Source organism: Bombus bifarius, unplaced genomic scaffold, assembly GCF_011952205.1.
Source record: "Bombus bifarius isolate JDL3187 unplaced genomic scaffold, Bbif_JDL3187 scf7180000008026, whole genome shotgun sequence".
Classification (NCBI taxonomy): Eukaryota; Metazoa; Arthropoda; class Insecta; order Hymenoptera; family Apidae; genus Bombus; species Bombus bifarius.
In genome coordinates, this window is record NW_022884399.1 from 307,935 (window position 1) to 329,598 (window position 21,664).

General features: G+C 29.3%; 2 protein-coding genes and 1 long non-coding RNA gene across 5 annotated transcripts; all 3 read right to left on the reverse strand.

Moving 5' to 3' along the window:
- Window positions 1–150: 150 nt before the first annotated feature.
- Window positions 151–1,017, reverse strand: LOC117207245 (the record flags this gene model as incomplete). The annotated part of the gene is made up of 2 exons (XM_033447241.1): window positions 151–525; window positions 814–1,017. Coding segments are annotated over 2 exons (573 nt in total), but the record flags the coding sequence as incomplete, so codon positions are not given.
- A 2,229-nt stretch (window positions 1,018–3,246) lies between these two features.
- LOC117207253 lies at window positions 3,247–18,192 on the reverse strand. Its single transcript, XR_004487489.1, has 3 exons — window positions 18,180–18,192; window positions 15,493–15,499; window positions 3,247–3,346 (listed from the first exon to the last, which is right to left on the reverse strand). It is a non-coding gene; the product is annotated as an uncharacterized LOC117207253 (long non-coding RNA).
- Window positions 4,778–21,018, reverse strand: LOC117207251. 3 transcript variants are annotated; one of them, XM_033447257.1, is made up of 3 exons: window positions 20,924–21,018; window positions 7,907–8,112; window positions 4,778–6,457 (listed from the first exon to the last, which is right to left on the reverse strand). In XM_033447257.1, exons 2-3 carry the CDS (start codon window positions 8,085–8,087, stop codon window positions 5,742–5,744), a joined length of 897 nt encoding a protein of 298 aa, XP_033303148.1. In that variant the 5' UTR covers window positions 8,088–8,112; window positions 20,924–21,018; the 3' UTR covers window positions 4,778–5,741. The 3 variants fall into 3 exon arrangements, with proteins under 3 accessions (XP_033303148.1, XP_033303147.1, XP_033303146.1); XM_033447256.1 differs by lacking the exon at window positions 20,924–21,018 and adding an exon at window positions 18,140–18,287; XM_033447255.1 differs by lacking the exon at window positions 20,924–21,018 and adding an exon at window positions 18,130–18,278.
- Window positions 21,019–21,664: the final 646 nt, after the last annotated feature.

Below are 21,664 nucleotides of genomic sequence, written 5' to 3' on the forward strand. Positions count from 1 at the left end.
TGGTATACTTCATGATGTTTATTAAAACTACAAATGTTTATGAAAACAAAATTTTCTTGTGGTTTATATATATATGTTTTATTTAAATATTAATATTAAATAATATGGATACATTTTATTTAACACAATAGTAATTTACAATATTCACTGAATTTTTTAAAATGTAACACTTTTCTTTTTATTCGAGAATTTCCTTTTTAACGGTAACAATGCAATGGTATTTAATGGATTGACAATTTCATTTGTTTCCATTATTGAGTTGATTTTGTCTCTTCTTGATTTTGTAGGTTGTGGCATACACGATTCTATATCAATATTAGGGACTTTTATAAATTTTATGGTTTTCGGCTGTGGTTTTTCTGACAAAATTTCCATATTAGGGAATTTTTTTAATCTGGTGTCATCGCAGCTATCTGTGTTATCGAATTTTGTTGCATGTTGTTGAAAAGCAATATCCGCTTGTTCGAGAGTATTTTTAGCTTTTTCAATTTCTGCATTCAAGTCAATAACGTCGAAAATACGATCCTGCAAAAATAAATGACAGCATAAATTTATGAAATTCTTGTAATATCGTTATTTAATGAAACTTATACAAATTTATAGACAGATTTTCATATATTACTCATTTATTCATTCAAAATAAAAGATTCCACGGTATTATATACATATATAATGTATATGAGATGATTTTAAGGTGATTCTATATCTGAGTGGATGGAGATTTGTTTAAAAAATATATCGCCAAATTGACCTTGATTTTGAAATTTAATTGAAATTCAACTGATCTTTTTTATATTATGTAAATAATATAACCTGCATGTCTCTTCGTTTACGCCTCAATTCCGCCAGATCTTCGGTAAACGCAGCAGCCGCACGCTCCTTGTAACGCCGTTGGTTGATGACAAAACTGTCTTCAAAATCGTCTTCGATTCCTCGCCCAGATATATAACACAAGTCATCGAATAGGTCATTGCGGCATCCAGATATATTGTGAGGATCTAAAGTATTTGAATGATAATATTAGACAACTTGACATCAAATAACATTTTATAATTAATTTATAGTTAATAAATGGTATATGTATAATAGTATGATAAAAACTATAGTTTTTGAAGAAAATATTTTAAACAACTTCAATTGAAAGATATTCTAACTGAATATTACTGAAGGAGATTATTTTATACATGGAAAGAAATTCTGAATGTAGAATGAAATTCTTTCATTTTAGATCTAGTTTTCGAGAAAATCGAAGTTGAAAAGACAGATACGCGTTTACTAGACTAATTCTTGGAATACCCCTAAACAATAATTTTGCAAAATGCCCCTAATTTTTTTCAATTTCTTCATAAAATTAAGTAACAACTAACAACAACTAACAACAACTAACAACAACTAACAACAACTAACAACAACTAACAACAACTAACAACAACTAACAACAACTAACAACTAACAACTCGGAAACCTACAATAACTTGTCCACTCATTGTACACAATTTAGATTAGTGACTCGTAGTGAAGCTCCTTCCACAGTACTCTGTGCAAGATTGGTTAGAATTGTCCTTGCAACTGACTAACGGCTGCCTTTTATACTACGGTTTCGGTATGTCTACCACACACATAGATGTGGATGACCCATGCTCAGGTACACCATTTTTAATTACCCCATGTCGTAAAGGACCACGGATAAATGGTCAGCACTTATATTGATTTGTACCTAAAGTACATTGTGATTTCTCTGAGACTACAATATATTATTTATGATATGTACAACATTGCAATTGAACCACCTGGATTTGCTTCTTTCTTATGATCGTAAATCTCAACCCTGCTTCGTGTCTAGTTACTGGGTAAATTAATATTGATTGATTTGAGTATCGAAAGTAAGTAAATGAATATTATGTTCTATACGATATGATATTTATATACGATAGATTACTTTGCATGAGTATATGATTATTCGAATAACTAGTATCGACCAACTTTTATCGTCATTGACAAAATACAGTGACTCACGAAAGTATTCGAATGTCCTCCAAAACAGAGTGATATTTTTCAAACTGAATCAAAGACTTGAATTTTTTTGAGGGGTTAGAAAAATTATGTAGTTGATTATATGTACTGTTACGTCCCGTGACTCTCTACACAAAGTAGACTCCATATCTCGGGCAAAATGGCTACCTGATGTGTAAACACGCTTATTGCCGACTCTCGATAACCTTAAGGACTCATCATAAATCTTAGCACTTTCATAATTAAGGTTCTTAAGACCATACAAGTATCTTTTAAATTAAAGTATTTCTTATATTTACTGTCCAGTCCGAGAAAACACAGGAAAGCGGGTTTTCCTATGTACAATACTACCCACGGACGACCTTTGATTGGGGGCGGTCAGCACTCATCCTGACACACCCGTCCTGATTTACCAGCCTTTTCCTTATCCAATTAACAGCAATGACCGTTGCCCTAACTTTCCTAACCAAAATTGCCATCAACATCGACGACAGCATCGTCGCCGAACTTCCCTGGGTTTACGTCCTTGGACCAGTCAACATCTTGACTGATTTTCCGTTCTTCGATTAGTCATCATCTTAACACTTAGTCAAACCGAACGGGGAGATCTCCCTTTTTCATTTTAGGAACGGGTTTTCTTTTTTTTTATTGTTATTATCAATTATTCTTTACCTTAAGGAACAATAAGTAGGAATTGTTCCCAATTAATTGCGTCACTTTTTCTGTTTTTATAAAGTACAGCATATAATAAAATACACCAATTTAGTGGTGTTAAAATTAACACCACTTTTACAGGAATTGCCCGTGACACCACGATGAAATGCTAAATAACTATTCTATGTTGTTATGTCCAGGAACCTACTATAAATCATAATCCATCCCTCGGTCATACTTATTCGGACCCGCAATAGACCTGAAGAACCATCATTGAGATTTAGCATTTTCTACTTTACTATCAAGGCTCTTAATTGCTATCAAACATATTTCAAGTCGAAACTTTCCTTAGGGTTATTGTTCCTTAAGGTAAAACACGCAAAAGCAGGTTTTTCTCATGTTCGACAGCCACTGATGGGAGGTGCACATAATAGATCTATATTTCATGTATAAATAAAATTATTTTTATATGTTTTATACTGCATTAATTTCGTTACATCATTGTAGTAACGATGGAAATAATAACAAATTTATTACTCTTGAAATTTGTTTAAATCATGTGTTTCTACATGTGTTTTAACCTGTTAACTCAGTGTTATCATCGTTTCAACCACCTCTATTCTCTTAACCGAAATAGGGGATCGACTGATTCGTGGCGTCGATTATCGTATCGTAATTGCTACCGCGTCTCTCCGCGAACGGTCGAACATGTACAGAAAATTTTGAAAAAAGCGTTTGATTGAAAGCGCGAAGGAAAAAATAAAAGTCACCTTCTACAACTTTATTATATGGGGCTGTAATGAAAATTTAAACAACACATTTTGAAGAGTTATGTACATACTATTAGTCAGCTATATACATTCTGAAAAGTTCATTGAAATCGGTTAACGTTGCTATGAGCCAGAAACGGTTAAAAATGATGAAAATTGCAGTTTTCTACTATCCATTGGCTTTTAATTGTAATATATCCACATTTTAGTCCATATTTTGATGCTGTATAAATTGATAAGATCAATTAAGCGGAAAATAGTAATTTGTGATTTAATGAATATACATGTATGTACTCGTATATACTATGCTATGTTATATATCGTATGTACTCGTATAATTATAATATATTTAAACGGCATCGTAAACAATGAGTCAGACACTCTTTTGTTTCAAATCATCCATAACAGAAATTTAGCCTACAGTTAGCAAATAGGAGAGCTTGTGAAAATGAATAATGTATTTGTTGAAGAGATGACCAATGTCTCAAAATGTGTATAATGACGTCACTGCCCTTCGACTTACCTTTAGCATTGTCACGAACACTTTTGATGTAAGTTACAGAATCTTTTTTATGAATAAAAATGTTAATACTTTTGAGAGTAATTCTATTATTATTCGATTATGTTCCAAGAGCTGTGAATTTTTTTATGGATTGTAATAATAAGAAAAGATGAAACAAAAAAAAAATATATGCAAATATTCAACAATCTGTGATCAAGAATTCTCTTAATATATATCAAAAACAAAAAGTTAAAGGTATTCTCATAATATAAACAAAAAACATGGTATTCAAAAAGGAATCGTTCTTGCATATGTGGGTGGGTATACAACATGCAAACACACTATGTATTCAGGATACATTGGAACAGTGAAATTTATTTACAAATAAGAGAGATTAACAGAAATACATATAGTAAGGTTAGGACAATGTTTTTTTCTGGCACACTATGTTGTGATTTGACTCTTGACTATAAAAGAAAGAGTAGAAATGAAATTAATTCTTCGCTTAATTTTATATACAGGGTGGTTGGTAACTGGTGGTACAAGCGGAAAGGGGGTGATTCTACGCGAAAAAAGAAGTCGAAAATATAGAATAAAAATTTTTTTTTTTAATTTTTTCCATTGAGACAACGATCTACAGTGAGATCCGTTGTAACGTACCGCACGCGTCCGAGCGAAAATTCAAAGTCGATTTTCTCGAAAACAAAACCTCAAACGAAAAATTTTTATTCTATATTTTCGACTTCTTTTTTCGCGTAGAATCATCCCCTTTCCGCTTGTACCACCAGTTACCAACCACCCTGTATATAAGTACTATACGGTTTTATTTTACGTAAAATTTGCGAAAACGAAATATTGATTATTCAACAAGGTATTGAACATATTACATACATAAGTTACGTTCTATTTGCTAACTTTGATTAAATACTATGTATTAGTCGAAAGTATACTTTTGCTTCTCCATTGATAAATTTTAACATTTACTGTTTGCTCTATTTGAAAAATGCATTTTCATATCAAGAAAAACAAACAATTAGTACTTAATATTTAAAAAACAACGACGACGAGGAAATAAGTGTTTGTCTATACAATTATTAAAAAAATATCAAGTTTCAAAGATTCACGTTCTGCTATTTTAACTAATGTTATTTAATATCTTTTTAACTAATGAGTGATTCAACAATATTTTATTAAAAATATGATTTTCTAATTTTAAAGTAGACAATAAATAGGAAGAAATTCTTAACTTATCTTTCGCCTTCAGAAAAATTACAGAATTATAATCGAAAGTCCAATAAAATTTACAATTATATAGTTTCTCGATAATACTGTATAAACTAGTGTACGTAAAATAATAAATATATGCGCTGTAATAAGTATATCTGCGTGTACTCGCTGGTATCGTATTCGTGCGTACATATGTATATGCGTATATTTATATTATACGCGTATAGCATGACTTTTAATACATACAAAAACTCTCTGCATATGTTATATATTCCTGGGTATATAAAATAAGCGATAATCCGATTGAAATTGTATTTCCATGATATTGCCAATGTATTTCTACTACATAAATAATTTTATACAAATATCTGTATTATTCGTGTAATGTGAAGATATCGTTGTTTCTGTTGCACCTATGCACTGTCAATTAAAAGTGATCGAATATTCAAATAGTACATATAATACAAACAACATCTGCAGGATCATTAGGAACAAATGACAGTCAATTGATCGAAAGTAAATGGTAAATAACGAGGGAATATTCTCATATTTGAGTTATAAATATTCATTCTTGTTCAGAGGACGTGTTTCTCAGAGTGTTCACGGATGGAAACCTTCTTGCTATGAACAGATTGTTCTTGGAAATTTTCCGTATCGGACATATTTTCGTTGATCAATGCCCTGAGGGCAGCTGCCCTGCGTTCTCTTTTTGCCTGTCTCTCTGCAAGCTCTTCCATTTCAGACTCAAGGTCGTTCAAACGAGCTTTGGTTTGCATAGCCCTTGTCGCAGCAGCATTAGCGGACACTGAACTTTCGTCCTCGTTAATTAATTTCGACCATTTCGTAAGCATTGGTTTACTCTCTTCTAATCGATCGGTTTCGTCAAACAGCTTCGAACGTCTTTTAAACGTAGTTTCTGCCTCTTCGCTAATTGATTTTATGTCTTGCAGATTTTTCCTTGAACTGAGAATATTATCAACTTGATCCTGTCCTTGACGTAGGCGTCGTGGTTTTCTTAATACAGCATCGACCTCATCCTCTAACCCGAACGTGGCCAGTTTCGCTTTCAGATGTTGCGTCGTCGCTACGACATCGTTGGCAAAATTTTCAGCGAATCGACGTCGACTGCGCTGGCCACGGCTGTCGTAGACAATATCCTCGTCTTCGGGGAACAAGTTGTCGGTAGTCAAGGAAGGTAGTGGCAATTGGGAAGCGCGAATGGAAGGGTCTAATTCAAGGTCAAGGTCACGCCCAAAGGAAGTGTTGCGAGGACCAGAGAGGTCATGCGTGCCTGTAAAAACCGATATCTCAACATATGTACACTATTACACTTATACATATGTAGGTATGTATTATATTTGACTAATGAAAAAACAAATGTCATCTGAATTGAAACTCTCTTTAAAAGTCCACCATTTTACTGCAATGAAACCGCTTTTAGGTCGATGTAAGTACGCTGCCATTCGCTGCGTAATAGAATAAATAATCGACAAGTAGATATCGATAAACGGTTTAATTATAATTACGTTCAATTACGTTACAATTTATCGATTGCGGATTCATAGTTTATTTCTATATTTACTCTTTTCCGATAAATAAGCTTGGTAACAAGGATTGTTACAGTTTCAAGTAACAACTTTCTAATGGGATACAAATGGGAAACAATTATTTATTAAAATATGTACTTAAATAGAATCGGTATGTCAAATATTTGTTACTATGTTCGTAAACAAAATATTCAATGATTAAATTCGATATTTGTCTGGAGAGAGAGCTACTTATATTTCATTTTATTTTATATCATATACTTAAATTGAGTGTTTCGTAAAATCTATTGATTTTCTCCTATTACATGCATATAAATTGACATAAAAAGATAGCAAAATCAACAAATGAAGAACATAAATTAATATGAGTGAATTTCAATAACATACGATATAAATACATTATAATGTGTAATCAATGCTTGTAATTAATGATGATGTTTTCATTGTCGGTAATAATGATATATATCGTTCTTTTCAAATTTTGAATAATTTTTTTTTAAATATCCGTAAACGAAATTGAAAATGTGATCTCGACATGCTCATAATGTAGATTATTTATCACACATATCTATGTAATAAACACATATATTAGCTTGGTTCTATGTAATTTTACAATAGCACAGGTAATGTTATTCCATTTCTGTAACAAGAACTGAAGTTAAACTAAATTAATATATTTTATCTTTAGCTTAAAATATATAAAGGAACAGAATACACGAGCAATTTAAAATTGGAAAAAATAGTAATTAATATTTTATTCATATGTGGAACCTAAGTGATAAAAGATTAAGTTTCATTTTCTCACTTTTATACGAAGAAAAAAACGTTTAAATAACAGAAGTTCGTATCATGTCACAGGAGATAATAAATCATTAGACGTTGCAGCTTTATGTCACGATTTTATTTTATTTTATTATTGGGGCAAAGATTTTCTTACGATGACCCTCTATAGAGTAAAATTTTGTTGTGGCTGTAACAGCAGATGTATAGAACAGTACATTCGATTCATTTCACATCAGGACTTGGATCGGACATGCCACTCATTAATTACCAATATAATGAAAAATAATTCAGCATTTTCTTACTGACAATGAAAAGAGTTATTGACTACTACGGTTGTAATAGTTAAGGAGAAAGGGATTAGGATAAATTCACCCCTTAAAACCATTTTGGAAAACGACTGAAGATGTTACCGATGTCGCCTCGGCGGGCTGCGATCTCGTCAGCCAATGAAGTTCTTGGTTCAGAGAAAAGCGGTCGAGAACTGTATTTTCGATCCAAGTGGTCGACCATTGGCTTATAATATGATTCTCCTTTGTCATAGTTGCATCCATATACGCGTGTACGCGGCCTGCTAAGGATTGGCCTTGACATCTTGACAGAACTATTTCTTCGCTACCTGAAATTCCAAAGATTTATCATAAATAAACTGTTAAGTAGCTAACGATTCTGTAAGTGTTCGCAAAGAGCACCTCTTTGCAGTAAAATGACCTCTATACACCTTGACATATTTTGTTTTTTTTTTTATTTATTTATTAAAATTACAATCAATTCTCGCGTTGAGAATTTTCAGTAATTTTTCTGGCGTGGCACAGTGACATGGCTGATTATTTATGATAAGTTAATACTTATTATAGATAAGTATAATTTATAAGTAAGTATTATAAATAAGTGGATATTACTTAATTTATATAACTAATTGAATCTAGCGTTTAGGTCTAGCGGGTAGTGCCCCTTCAGCCTGCGAATCTGGTCCGTCGTATCAAGTAGTCCAGTGATTAGGGGGTTTCGGTGTTTGTTGATTCTTTTGCTATATCTGTCGCTATATTTTGCTATTTCCTCTTTGACTGTGGGTATCTTGAGGTCGCGATGTATTGTTTCGTTGGTAACATATCAAGGTGCATCTATTAAGGATCTTAGCGTGACGTATTTTGTGATGCGTATTTTTCGTAGACCTAAGAATATGACCTTCGACTCTGTGAGGGTAGGAGTAAATTATGGGTATCTGTGAAAGAACAAGAGAGAGAGAGAGAGAGGTGTGAAAAATGTGAAAAGAGCATTAGTAAAAGGAAGCGGCAGGGTAGTGTCGGACTTACCGACTAAAACCCCACGGTGTCCAACCTGACGCTTAAATATTTATTATTTATCTTTAAATATTTATTATTTATTTTAAATATTTATTATTTGAAATATTTGAATGGAAAGAGAGAGAAGAGCCGAAGAAGATACAGAATAAGTGAAATAGTAACTTAATTAGTATAGTTCTGAGAGATATTAAAATACAGAGGATTAGAATCAGGACAGATTTAAGAGCAATAAATTTTGAGTTAATGTTAGGTGATGAAACAAAGGAGCTTATGCTAGTAGAGGAATGTTTAAAAGAAAGAAGAGAAAAGAGCATAGAAACAAAGCAGAGTACCTGAATAGAAATTGGTATAGTCAGTTGGGTATAGTACGGAAAAAGAATAAGAGGAAGAATATATATTAGGAATACTAATAAAGGGAGCGAGGATGAATAGGAAAAAGTAGGCATAAATGCAGGGTACGATATAACAAAATAAAGTTTAAGTACAATGAAGAAGACTAAAGAGAAAACACCCCACTGTATCCTGTTATACAAACACATACAGAGTATAGGTAGGTAGGCAATGTCCTACTGGACAAATTGTAAAATTTGAATAAATAAATAAATAAAAAAAAAAAAAAGAAACAGGCAGGCAAAGTTTGGGAAGGCAAGATGTGGAAATTTAGAAAAAGAAAATAATTACTAAAGGGAAGAAAAGAACAAGGCACGTAAAATATGTGAGCTAGAAATAGGATAGTTAAAATTTAAGACATATAGTGGAAGATTGTATACGTATGAGCAGAACAAAATTAACGTTAGAGGAAATGTTAGGAAATGAAAGATCAGAGGTGATGGAAGGTGATGGGAGGGTTGAGAAGCGTGGTACGATTAAGGAAAGATAAAAAAAAAGAAAAAATAAGCCGAAGGAATTACGTACATTGTTACAGAATTATGCAGTATTATGATCATATGTTTCTAATTTTAGCCTCAGTTCTAGTTTTCGATTTAATCTTAAGTTATCATAAGTATGGAGAGAGTGGGTGGATGAATAAATATATCGTACTATAGTTATTGTAAACCAAGTCTATTTCTACTTCTTGACCGCCAAATTGAAATCAAATATCCATCTATACAACTATCTATCTATCTATCATAAAATCTGGTAACTTCGGTCAATTTGGCTTCTGAATCATTTTTTTTGTTCATTGTCTTCTTGTGTCTGGGCTGCCGATAGAATATAAAAAGTTTTGAGAGTCCTATACCTTTGCACATAAATAAGCGCTACTGGATTTCGATCTATATCCGACATTAAACTGATTTTATACCGAGTACGAATAAAACTAACTAAATCAAGTAGATCAAGGATATGTCGTATATCAAGAACAAGTTTCATGGAAAGTGCGTTTTATACACTTTTCAATCAATTGAAAGCTAACTAAACTAAATTTCTTGATTACTTTCGCACGAGCCATCGTTTAGTGATCATTTAATGACAACTTAAAAAAATAGTACGTAAGGACACAAACATGAAATGTGCAGTATTATTAGGTTTTCCGAAAAGTTTCTTTTGTTTTATAAGAAAATAGTAGACGCACAATGTTTTTTGTTTTATATTAGTTTATTAAATTATGTACGAACATAGTAATAGAAATAGAACGAAATGGATCATACCTAATTCAATAAAATAATATAAAACAGAAATTGTTGTTCATCTATTATCACCTTATGAAACGAAAGAAACTTTTCGGACAACCTAATACATATGTCGGGAAATGATAGCTGCTACTCTCAAGTAGCAAATAGGAAAATATTGGTTTGCTAAATATTGGCTATTGGTCTTAATAAAATGAATAAAACACATAATATTAATACAAAAATACTATGCTGTGTCTGATAAGGATTCTTATTTAATGCGAAATTTTTATAGATAATTACAGTAATCTTTCATAATAAAGGATTCAAATTCGCCAAAACACGGACATCAATTCTACGATCGTGTGACTACATCTACAAGAACACGTCAAATATAACAATGTCTGTACCGATAGATTGGCGGATATCATAGTCATACTTGTCCATCGTCGCCGTTGTGTTATACGGATGTGTGATTGCTCGTCAAATTCTAATGCATTGCATCACTCCGAAGTTTAATGACACTTTATCAATATCGGATCTTGTTCTCTAATCAAGACAGTACATAGTAATTCTTGTATCGATGCAAGTCGCAACGAATCTACACATATAAGCCTCTCAGAAGCCAAACTGATTAAACTCCACTTTTATGGAGTTTTCAATTTCATTATTCAGAAACATAATCACCGTGAAACTTCTTTAAAAAATGTATAAATTACTTCCATGAATTTATTTGCCTAAAGGAAACCGTATAAACAATCATAAATTCCAATGTGAGTTTTAAAAAATATCATTTGCAATGTTTTCATATTTTTGTTTTACATTTTCAATGCATGCAACATGTAGAACGCAACATTTAGCATATGTAGATTGCTTTAGAAGCCTACACTACACTTTGCTACAGCAGAAGGATATACATACACTACTGAACACAAGTACTTGGACACTTGCTGCAAGCCAATTAAAACATTGATATTTTTATTATATCTTCAACATTATGATAGAAGAATGTTTCTCTACTGTTAACTATTTACTTCTTGCTATAACTGAAACTGAATGTTCTGCTAAATTGAAACTGAAACGAGGATTATGTTTGGATCAATCAATTTCATATTTATCTCTAATATATAGTTCACACTTCATAAAATCTATATAAACTTTTAGAATGTGGTTTGAAACGCGTGTTCTAATTGTTGTAACAATAAAGTGTCAACGCTGAAAAGATACATTTAAAGTCATTTAACTTAGGTGTTTCCGTAAAAGCAATTTTCATTTATTTTCAATTATTGCTCTTTTATTTAAGAAACAAAAGAGACAACTGCAAAATTCAAGGCGTGTGTTACTTAGAAATATATCCTTTATGATGTAGATATGTATGTGAAAAGAAAAATGATCCGCGCTGTACAAATTTTGATCAACTTTTATCGTTTACATAAATAAATTTCTACTTTATTTTACTATATTTTTTTTTTACTATTTCCGAGATAAACATTCAAATAAATTGCATCCTGAAAATTATAATATAAATTTATATTTTTAGTTACGCGGTTATCTGTTTACTTATATGGTTTTTTAGATAAAAATGAACTCTTCAATTGCCTGCGTGTATGTACTACCCTGTATTTATTCTATAGTATGTATAAGCACATTATTCTAATGCTTCACTTTTCATTTTTTGATTGTTTTTAACAGACTTTTCACTGAAAAAGCGTTTCATATAATGCTTTGTTAATTTTACTGCCATAATGTCAAGAAAAAGGTAAATACACATTTTGTTTTGAGTTTACATATAGAATTTATTAATACTTTTCTGATATTTCAGTTTGTACGTGTAGAGTCGGCGATAAAAAGATTTGGACATTGTACAATTTTAATTTCTAAGCTCTATATTTTCAGTAAATGTACAAGAACCAACAAAAACGTATTACATCACGTTACATTACGCTATTATTAGTGATTATTTATTCTTGTCTAAATATTAATATAAGCACTAAAAGAAAGTGAATTTTTATGTCAGAAAAAGTTTCGGACACTAATACTAAAATTACTATAATACTAAATACTAAATTAATAATACTAAAAATACATGTAAAATTAATCAGATGATACATATAAAACTAAAACCAATAATGATTATTCACTAAAATTTAATATTTAGTTGGGTATGCTATATGCTTGATAATATGGTGTTTTGTAATAGTGAAAATAAGTTTTTTTAAATAATCAATACTGCTTTGTTTCCTTTTTTTTTAAACGTTTTTGAATTGTTTTTTAACGTATCCGTTATTTTACGAATTGACCTTTTCTATTCGTAGTGATATATTACTAACTATCGTATTTCAAAACTTGTATATTCTCTTTTGCTATTCATTCTGAATAAATGAGTAACGAAACTAATGCACATTTGCAATCCGATGTGTTCACACTTGCTTTTCTTTACTGAGAAATTTCTGAATGGATATTTTGCGTCTGGAACTTTTTGTGACATAGAAATTCGCTCTTTTTCAATATTTCTTTTAAAATTTAGACAACAATAAATAATAACTCAAAAATTCTTTTTCTGCTATTATCTATGTAGTATAGTGTAACATAATGTAATACATTTTTGTTGGTACATTTACTTGTACCTTGTACATTTACTGAAAATATAAAACTTAGAAATTAAAATTGTGCAATGTGCAAATGTTTTTGTGACCGGTTGTCTTTGAAATCTAATAACGCCTCTGTCTTTATTTACTACGCAAGATACTGAATACTAATACAATACAGTACATAATATTGATATTATGACTCTAGCGTGTTGTTGTTTGTATTATTCGTTTATTTCAACTTTTACTGTTAAGTCAAATTTGTTTACCATTCACTTTCCAGTGAACTTCTTTATTTGATGAAATATAGTAAACTATATATAGTAAACTAAAATATAGTAAGCTATAGTAAAATATAGTAAAATATAATGAAATATAGTTATCCTGGAAGAATGTGAGGTAACAGGGGGATCAAAGGGACTGGAAGAGACACTAAAGGAGACAGGAGAGGGGCTAGCAGTGCTGAAAGAGATAATGGAGAAAAGAAGAGAATACAGCTAGAATCAAAGGCCAAAGAACGACAGGCAGAAGGGTTAGGGCAATATAACAAAGTGCAATGTAACATATGTCGTATTACAAAGTAGCATAAGTGTACTGTAAGGTGACTTAAGTAGTAATGTAAGAAAGTATGTAAACCGGAAGTCGTCCAAAGCCGAAAGGCAGGGACTAAGTTTAATAAATAATAGTAAACAAATTTATCTTATTCAAAGAAAAATATAAAATTAGATATAAAAAATGGTAATAAAAAATAATTAAAATTTCATTAAAAATAAACAAATACTTATATAAAGAATATTTTACATATATTTTAAAACAAATTCTCGAAACCTGTTGTTTTTATGAATAGAGATAATAAATGACAAAAGATTGTAACATAATCTGAGCTATGGAAATTGGAGGGTTAATATTGCGCAAAAGATGTAAAAATAGTAAGAAGAGAATAATGAGAATGGGATACTTTTTTGAATTGTAAAAACAACAAAAATTGTTCATTTAGTGGAATATTAAACAAATATACACTATACCTAAGTATTAAAATCTGAGACACAAATAGTTTTGTATTTCTATTGTATAATCTTAAATTAAGATACAATACGTTATACGTATACATGGCAGGTTGCCAGATCATTTCATTTTCACGTATAATTTTCCAGTTGGCAATGTATAACGGCGTCGCATCATTAAATAGTTGGAAATGTGTAATTAGACGTTAAACCAAAAAACTATTTTCATCAAACTAAATTATAAAACGAATAGGCTCTGTTGAGAAACACTACAGAGGAATTAAAATTTCTCAATTATTTTATTCCAAGCATGTATTTCACCATTTGTATTATATTTTGAAAACAACTTTTTCGGAATAAGCAAAGTAAAAAATGTTAAAAATTTTTTTTGTAATATCACCTAACTACAAATAACATATTACTGATTAATTGAAGATAATGATAATTTTTTGAATTGAAGTTGTTCCTTTCCTGTTGCCTTTTTTGTTATTTAATCTTTTTATTTTAAACAATTTTTCAATGGAAAATGTATGAAATACTAAATTCCTTGTGTAATGTTGCTATAGAGTTTCTAGCATGAGTAACCAGTAAATTGGAACAAGAGAGCAACTATAAGTTGGTCAAAAATAGACCATGTCTAATTTGGTGTCCGTGAACTGAACTGGCACATAGTACTCTCAAGTCCCGGACGACCGCCTTCAATTACGAAGTATGTCTGACCTTATTGTTTTTTTCAGATTTATCTCTTTTATTCTTATTATTCTCTCGATTTATTTATTTATTTCTATATTTTTCTTCCCCTAAATCAATCATTTCGTTTCTGTTTTACGTAAGAACCAACAAGAAATATAGTATTTTCGCTTTCGTAAATATATTTCATTTGCTTTCAAACCAATTAAAGTGATAGGATATATACTGTATTTGCAGCTCGATATCAAGGTATTGATTTTTTATATCAAATATTCAATTCCTATATTGACTCAACAATACAAATAAACGTAAATTCATACACAACTAGATATTATCTAAACTCAATGATTACTTCGGAGGCATATATGTTCTGTTATGTTGTAAAAGATATATCGCTATGATCAGAATTTTAATTTAAAGTATATTTTAAGTAAGATATATTTAATACGCATTTAAAATATAAATTTATGTTATAGAGTGTTATGGCAATAATATATATAATATAGAAGTATTTGTATGTATACATATGATACTATATTTTCATATATTATATCTGAAAACATTGAGTTATTGAAATGTACGAATGGTGCAATGAATACTTACTTACCTATATTACTATCTTTAATTATTATTGTATCTAATAATTGTAGTACATACTTTTTTTAAATTTATATGCTTCAAGTTCTATCACATACTGTTAAATTATATTTATTGGAATAAATATTTAATTATCACAGTATATATAATGTATCAAATCTAAAATATTTATTCTGAAAAGATAGACATAATACATAACTAACAAAATTTCTAATTCAATTTTTGCGACATTAAAATAGCTTGATCTATCATTAACTATCAGGAGTAGTTTGTAATGGTTTATAATAATGATATACGTCAATTATTTTGTTATATATTTATAATGTTATATATTTTTAAATACGTTATACATTCATATTTTATAATATGGAAGATATATTTGCCCTCAATCTCTTTAAGAATTGTTTTCTTTCTTTGCTCATATTTTATGCTTTCAAAAAAAAATTACGTACTACGAATAGTATATTACGTATATATGTTAATATAAAATCACAATGAAATTTCTGAGAAACTTAAAGTTAAATATAAGCTGTATGCACGCATAAACCAAGCATTATAATCGATTCAGTTCAAACGTAATTGTAGTATTACAAGATTTTGATATGCAACGAATAAAAAAAAGATATAAAATTGATATGATTCAATCAACTTGTAAACATTGTACATTGCTTCTATGTAATTACTATTTAAGTATACAAAATGTCAAAATCAGTATTAAATATTTCGTAATTTGTAACATTTACGTAATGTCATAGAAACAACATAAACAAGTAAACTTCAATTACACAAGTAGTCAAACTAGTCAAAATATACTTAAACTAGAGTTATACAAGATAACTATCATAAGTAGATAACACGATGTATGTTTTTGAAAAACACTCCTTTCACATTTACAACAAAACAGAACATGAGGTCCCTGATAATTTATTAAAACATGTATAAGAAACAAGAATCAAAAATGCCATATTATGTAAATAGCAAGTAAAACATACAAAATTAAAGTCTAGAACTAAATTTTTTTCTAATACAACCAGGTATGAAACATTATATTTCAATTTCTTAAAAACTAGCTAATATAATATTTTTCTGATCTGTTCTCATAATAAATCTACCCATATACATTCGATATGAAAAATACTGCAACATCTGTCTATAATTACTCTTCCAAGTAAAAATCGAATACTTCACTCAATTTTTTATTTTCTTACTTCGATAATATTAAGTTGTGTAACGTATTATAATTATTTAAATTTAGTATAACAATCACCAAAAAAGTTATGAAAAAATTAATGTTATTGAATCAGTTATTTAAACTAAACAAAAGTTTTACACTGCATGTCTATTTAAAAAATTTTACCGATTTTGGAGAATATATCACGTTTTGAAGAATATAAGTAATATACCTACTTGTAATTTTAACGTGATATTTATCGTCGTTTTTGTATGTAGTTATTTATATTTACGGTTTTACATATATTAAAAAAAAACAATTTTTATTTTCCAACTCTGTGTGACAAAATAAAATTGACTTGTCAATGAAGCTTAATAATGTTTATAATTATCAGCGGGCAATTACCAATTAAAGAAATATAAATTTAATATAAAATTAAGTATCTAATGCACAACAAAGCTACTTAAATAATATTTTGTTATGTTAAAAAGAACTTTAAAACATTTATGAATTGAGAGAAATATTAAACATTTTAAAAATGTTTATCGATGTGTAATAACTATAGAAATTCTTCGTATTTTTATTTTTATTGTTACTTTTATCATCAATATTACTTTTATCATTATTATTCTTGTTAATATTATTAGTACGGTTGTTGTAATTGTCATTAATATTTTGTTATTTAATAATTTCAATAATTTTGTTATCATTCACATCGTAACTAACACAAATCTTATAAAGGCATAATTATTTATTAAATTATGATGCATTTTTTTATGAAGTTTAATTTGAAACGAAGAGTAGGTACATACCTAAATAAGTACATACATATATTCAGTAGTGAGAGTGCGTTCGTTAACACGTTACGTAAGAACTACCAAATTTAGCTTGCAGACATAGTTTTAAAATAATGATATCGATTCCAAAATCATTTCAATCGAATCATTTTTTTATAATTTGCAACAAAAATAAGTATTTCAGATTTATTAACGACTTTCTATTTCAGCCATTATTGTCTATATTTCAAAAACCCTTATTATACATAATGCGGTTTTTAAGCGTATTTGAAATAACTAAGTGTAATCAGATGTTAGTTATAATATACAATTATTTAAAATGCCAAAATGAATTTCTTAAACATTTAAAAAAATATAATAAGTAATTCGAATTATTATAAAAATATATAAATATAACTAAATGAAATATTTTTTAATTTTTGATCAAATTTATTTAGCGTAAAATAGGTATCATAATAAAATTAAAAAATCGTGGAAGTTGTGAAATGTGATAAACAATAGAGATAAATGAAAATTAGGCTAATGAAAAAAGATCAGAAGAGAGTAACAATAGATAGCAACGTTTCTATTTTATACATGTCTTATGGTTATAACTTTCATCAGGCCCAAAAAAGCAAAGTTTTAAGGTAGATTAATATAGTATATTCACGTCAAAGTCAATACTAGCAATGTAGATATTATAGTATTGTCATTATTACCCTATCCGCGATTTTTAACTGAACACTTTTCACGAATGACACTGTACTAAATGTATTCAATGTTGCTCGAATAAATCAATTTAATTTATATATATGTATATTCTAATAAGCATCACACAAGCATACATAAGTACAAAAAAATGTATGGCATTATAAAATTATAATATTTTGTACCTGAACTTACAGGGTATCCTATAAGACGTTATTTGCTCGGAAGTAGCGACACGACTCTCGCAGACGTTGTTACGTTCGTTATTTCCCACTCCTTTCAAGATCCTACCCCTTCCCCTTTATTCTGTTTCATCTAATATGTATTTCTCACTAATTTACTTGTACTCGATAAAAGTACACATCATCCATCACACATCCATCTAAGTATATTCGCGTTAATAATATGAAAAATAATAATTTAATAATATGAAATTTTGAATAATATGAAAAATGGCTTCCGAAAATATTACGTGCCATTTACGTAGCATCGTCAACATTATTTTTGTTAACAAAACTACTGATCCAAGTCATTTTAGCTTGAGGCATTTTACGCTCAAAGCTGCACATTATAAAAGAATTTGCTCATGTTAAGTACATAATACTAACAATAAGATGATATGACGTTATAATATATAGTACATATAATAAGTATACATACTTGATAGGTGTATTATATATATACATATAAAGATACATACTTTTATGGCACGCTTTTATGTATCTTCTAGAATTAGTGTATGACTAATACTAAACATATGTACATGTATTTAAAATCTAATGCGTGGTATTTTACACGTTTTCTATTACCAATGTATGACACATATGTTGATGTATTGTGATAGCGAGTATATAGTATCGAACAACTATTAATAATCGTACATGTATTGTAGAACCTCCAAGCAGAGTAATGTTATAAATTGTGTATATATTTATATGTACTTTCCAGAAAAAATCACAATTTTGCTTTAAAAAGTGCAAAGCTAATTCGTGGTGCAAAGATAATTTATTCATCCAACCTCCTAGAATTTCATGTTCAACTTTATCTAATTCTGTATTTATATTTCTTTAACTTGATTCACCTAACTTATTGGCTATTTATTATTAGTCATAGCAAAGTCAATATGCGTTTTACCTAAAGAGCTATATGCACTAAACAACCCAATCAAATTAGTCTTTTACGCAATATTAAATAATATCTGAAATTTTCTTACGCGATGCCGATATCGATAGATTGTATTACCTATATAATTCTTATATCATATATATCACCATACATATATATCATGTTCAGAGACGAATCCCATATATTTTTCACTCAAGATTTGTTGGACGGATTTTGTAAACAATTTGTAAACAATTTCCAAAGGTGACGAAAACAGGGTTTTGTATATAACAACGAATCTAATAATCGGATCGCAATAAAAATTGTATTTTTAGATAAAACAAGTTTCGAATAAAAATTGCATTAAAAACATCCATCAAATGAGACGTCACGCGTTAGCATTGATTAATTCGTTGAGCCATAAATAAATAAGAACCATCCAAAATTGCACTATTTTCAGTCGTTAATTATTCATATGAAATTGAATATACAAAGTTTATAATTTCACACTTTGTGAAAATGTAGTATTTTTTCATTCGTAAAAAGTGTGTAAAATTTCCCCAATATTTCACCCAATATTTACTAGTTTCTGCAAAAAGATATTTGGCAACTAAAAGGCGTCTTCGTAGAACTTAATTTCTACAATTTCCGGAAATTATGCTTAATAAATAAATTGATTTCAGAATTAGAATTTATATTTGTTTACGTTTAATTTTTTGCTTTCGTCATTAATTTACTGTGGATCATAATTATTAACATTACCTGTATATATTTTTATAACTAATATTAAAAAAGATAGAATTGTAACTTTATTATTAAATAATTAAAGATTTTTAGTCATTTTTATTATAATTATGCGTTTATTTTGGTCTGTATTATTGAATTCTAGTAATTTTTACTTTTTTAATATAAATATTAATGATAAATGTTATATTATTTATACTATAAACGTGTCTCATTAATGTTAATATAATTATAAACAGTAAAATGATGTGCAGTTTCTGACGCCATTGTTTAAAATAGTTTACGATTAAAAAATCAATTTGTTTCGAGTTGTACATGATAGTGCAACTCTTCCAGAGTAGAAAAAGCCCCCATCAGTTGCCGTATTTCCGAAAATTGTAGAAATTAAGTTCTACGAAGACACCTTTTTAATTGTTAAACAGCTTTTTGTAAAAGTTGATAAACATTTGGGGATGAAATCTTGCACGGTTTTTAGAAATGAAAGAAGCTACATTTTCACAAAGATTCAACTTTGTACACTCACTCATTTTACATAATAAGTGATTGAAAATAATGTGATTTTGGACGGTTTTCATTTATTTACGGCTCAAAGAATTAACCAATCGTAACATCTCATTCGATAAATACTTTTAATACATACAGCTCTTATAACTAACTTTTGGCACGTTGTTATATGCTAAACTTATTCGTTAACTTTTGTTTACAAAATCCGTGTAAGAAATCTCGAATGGCAAATATATAGGTTTTCTTCCTGAACATGATTTTTATAAGTTCGCGCAAGAAAATTTCAGATACCATTTAATGTTGAATTTGACTTTTAAGACTAATTTGACTAAACTGAAAGCTTTATTCCTACATACTAGTATCATGTCAATACATTGTTTATACAATGTTAGCTTTGCACCAATAACATTATATTATCAGGTGTATAAAAATCGTAGGCATGACTATTTATATCTTTCAATCAGAAACTACAATTATGGGTAAGTGCGTATTGGTATGAATTCGGTATTTGCACATTTTTAACTAATTATGTAAATGAATTCACGAAGATAACATTATAGACAGGTATTTCTTGTTTCAAAAATTATTAGAAATAAGAAAGTTACAAACTATAAAAAATTTTTTTACCGACGAACGTGTGACGTCATAATATTACTACGTCGTCTGCAACAGCGCTACAAACCAAGGAAGAAATTTCTTCTCTGAATAGAGTAACATGAACCGCATCTCTTATATTTATACACTAGGTTAGTGTTGCGAAAGACTGTTTAGGCTGACTTCATGTAACACGTACAATGCAATATAGGTATATGCAGAGTCACCAACGTAACTTGAAACCCGCGGGCTCAAGAACTTGGAAAATGGCAACATAACCACATGTACGCTTACTACAGAATTACTTGCGCCATCTATGAGTTACTGGTAGAACTAGAGTTAGATATAGACCTTATAGTGCACAGCGATTATGTATTTTAAAATTAATCTTGTACGGAAATACCATGTTGCTTCGCATTTTTACAAGTATCATAACACTTTCTCTACTTCATTCGATATTTATCATTCTTAACGCTTTAAACATTTTCTGTTATGTTATAATTTAAAATTTGTTAACAGTCACTCTCTACAAATGCTTTAATGCTTAACTATCCATTTAAATATCCTCAATATCCTCTATCTACACCATGAGTTTACACTTCTTGAAACTTTTTGTACTTGCATTTGAAATGCCTTTCAAAGATTTTCATTAAATTTTTCGCAAACTGGTTTAAGTTAACAATGTTTCTAAAATATCGTTACAAAATCTACCGTTACAATTTCATATTATTTGTTTATATTTATCAGGCCTGTAAGTATGAAACCGGAATTTGC

Bases quoted from the DNA above. Each gene is read 5' to 3' on its own strand.
- LOC117207251 (XM_033447257.1), bottom strand. From the start codon at position 8,087: ATGTCAAGGCCAATCCTTAGCAGGCCGCGTACACGCGTATATGGATGC. The intron at 6,458-7,906 runs GTAACATCTTCA...CGGTTTTTACAG, and splicing joins AGCCCGCCGAGGCGACATCG to GCACGCATGACCTCTCTGGT.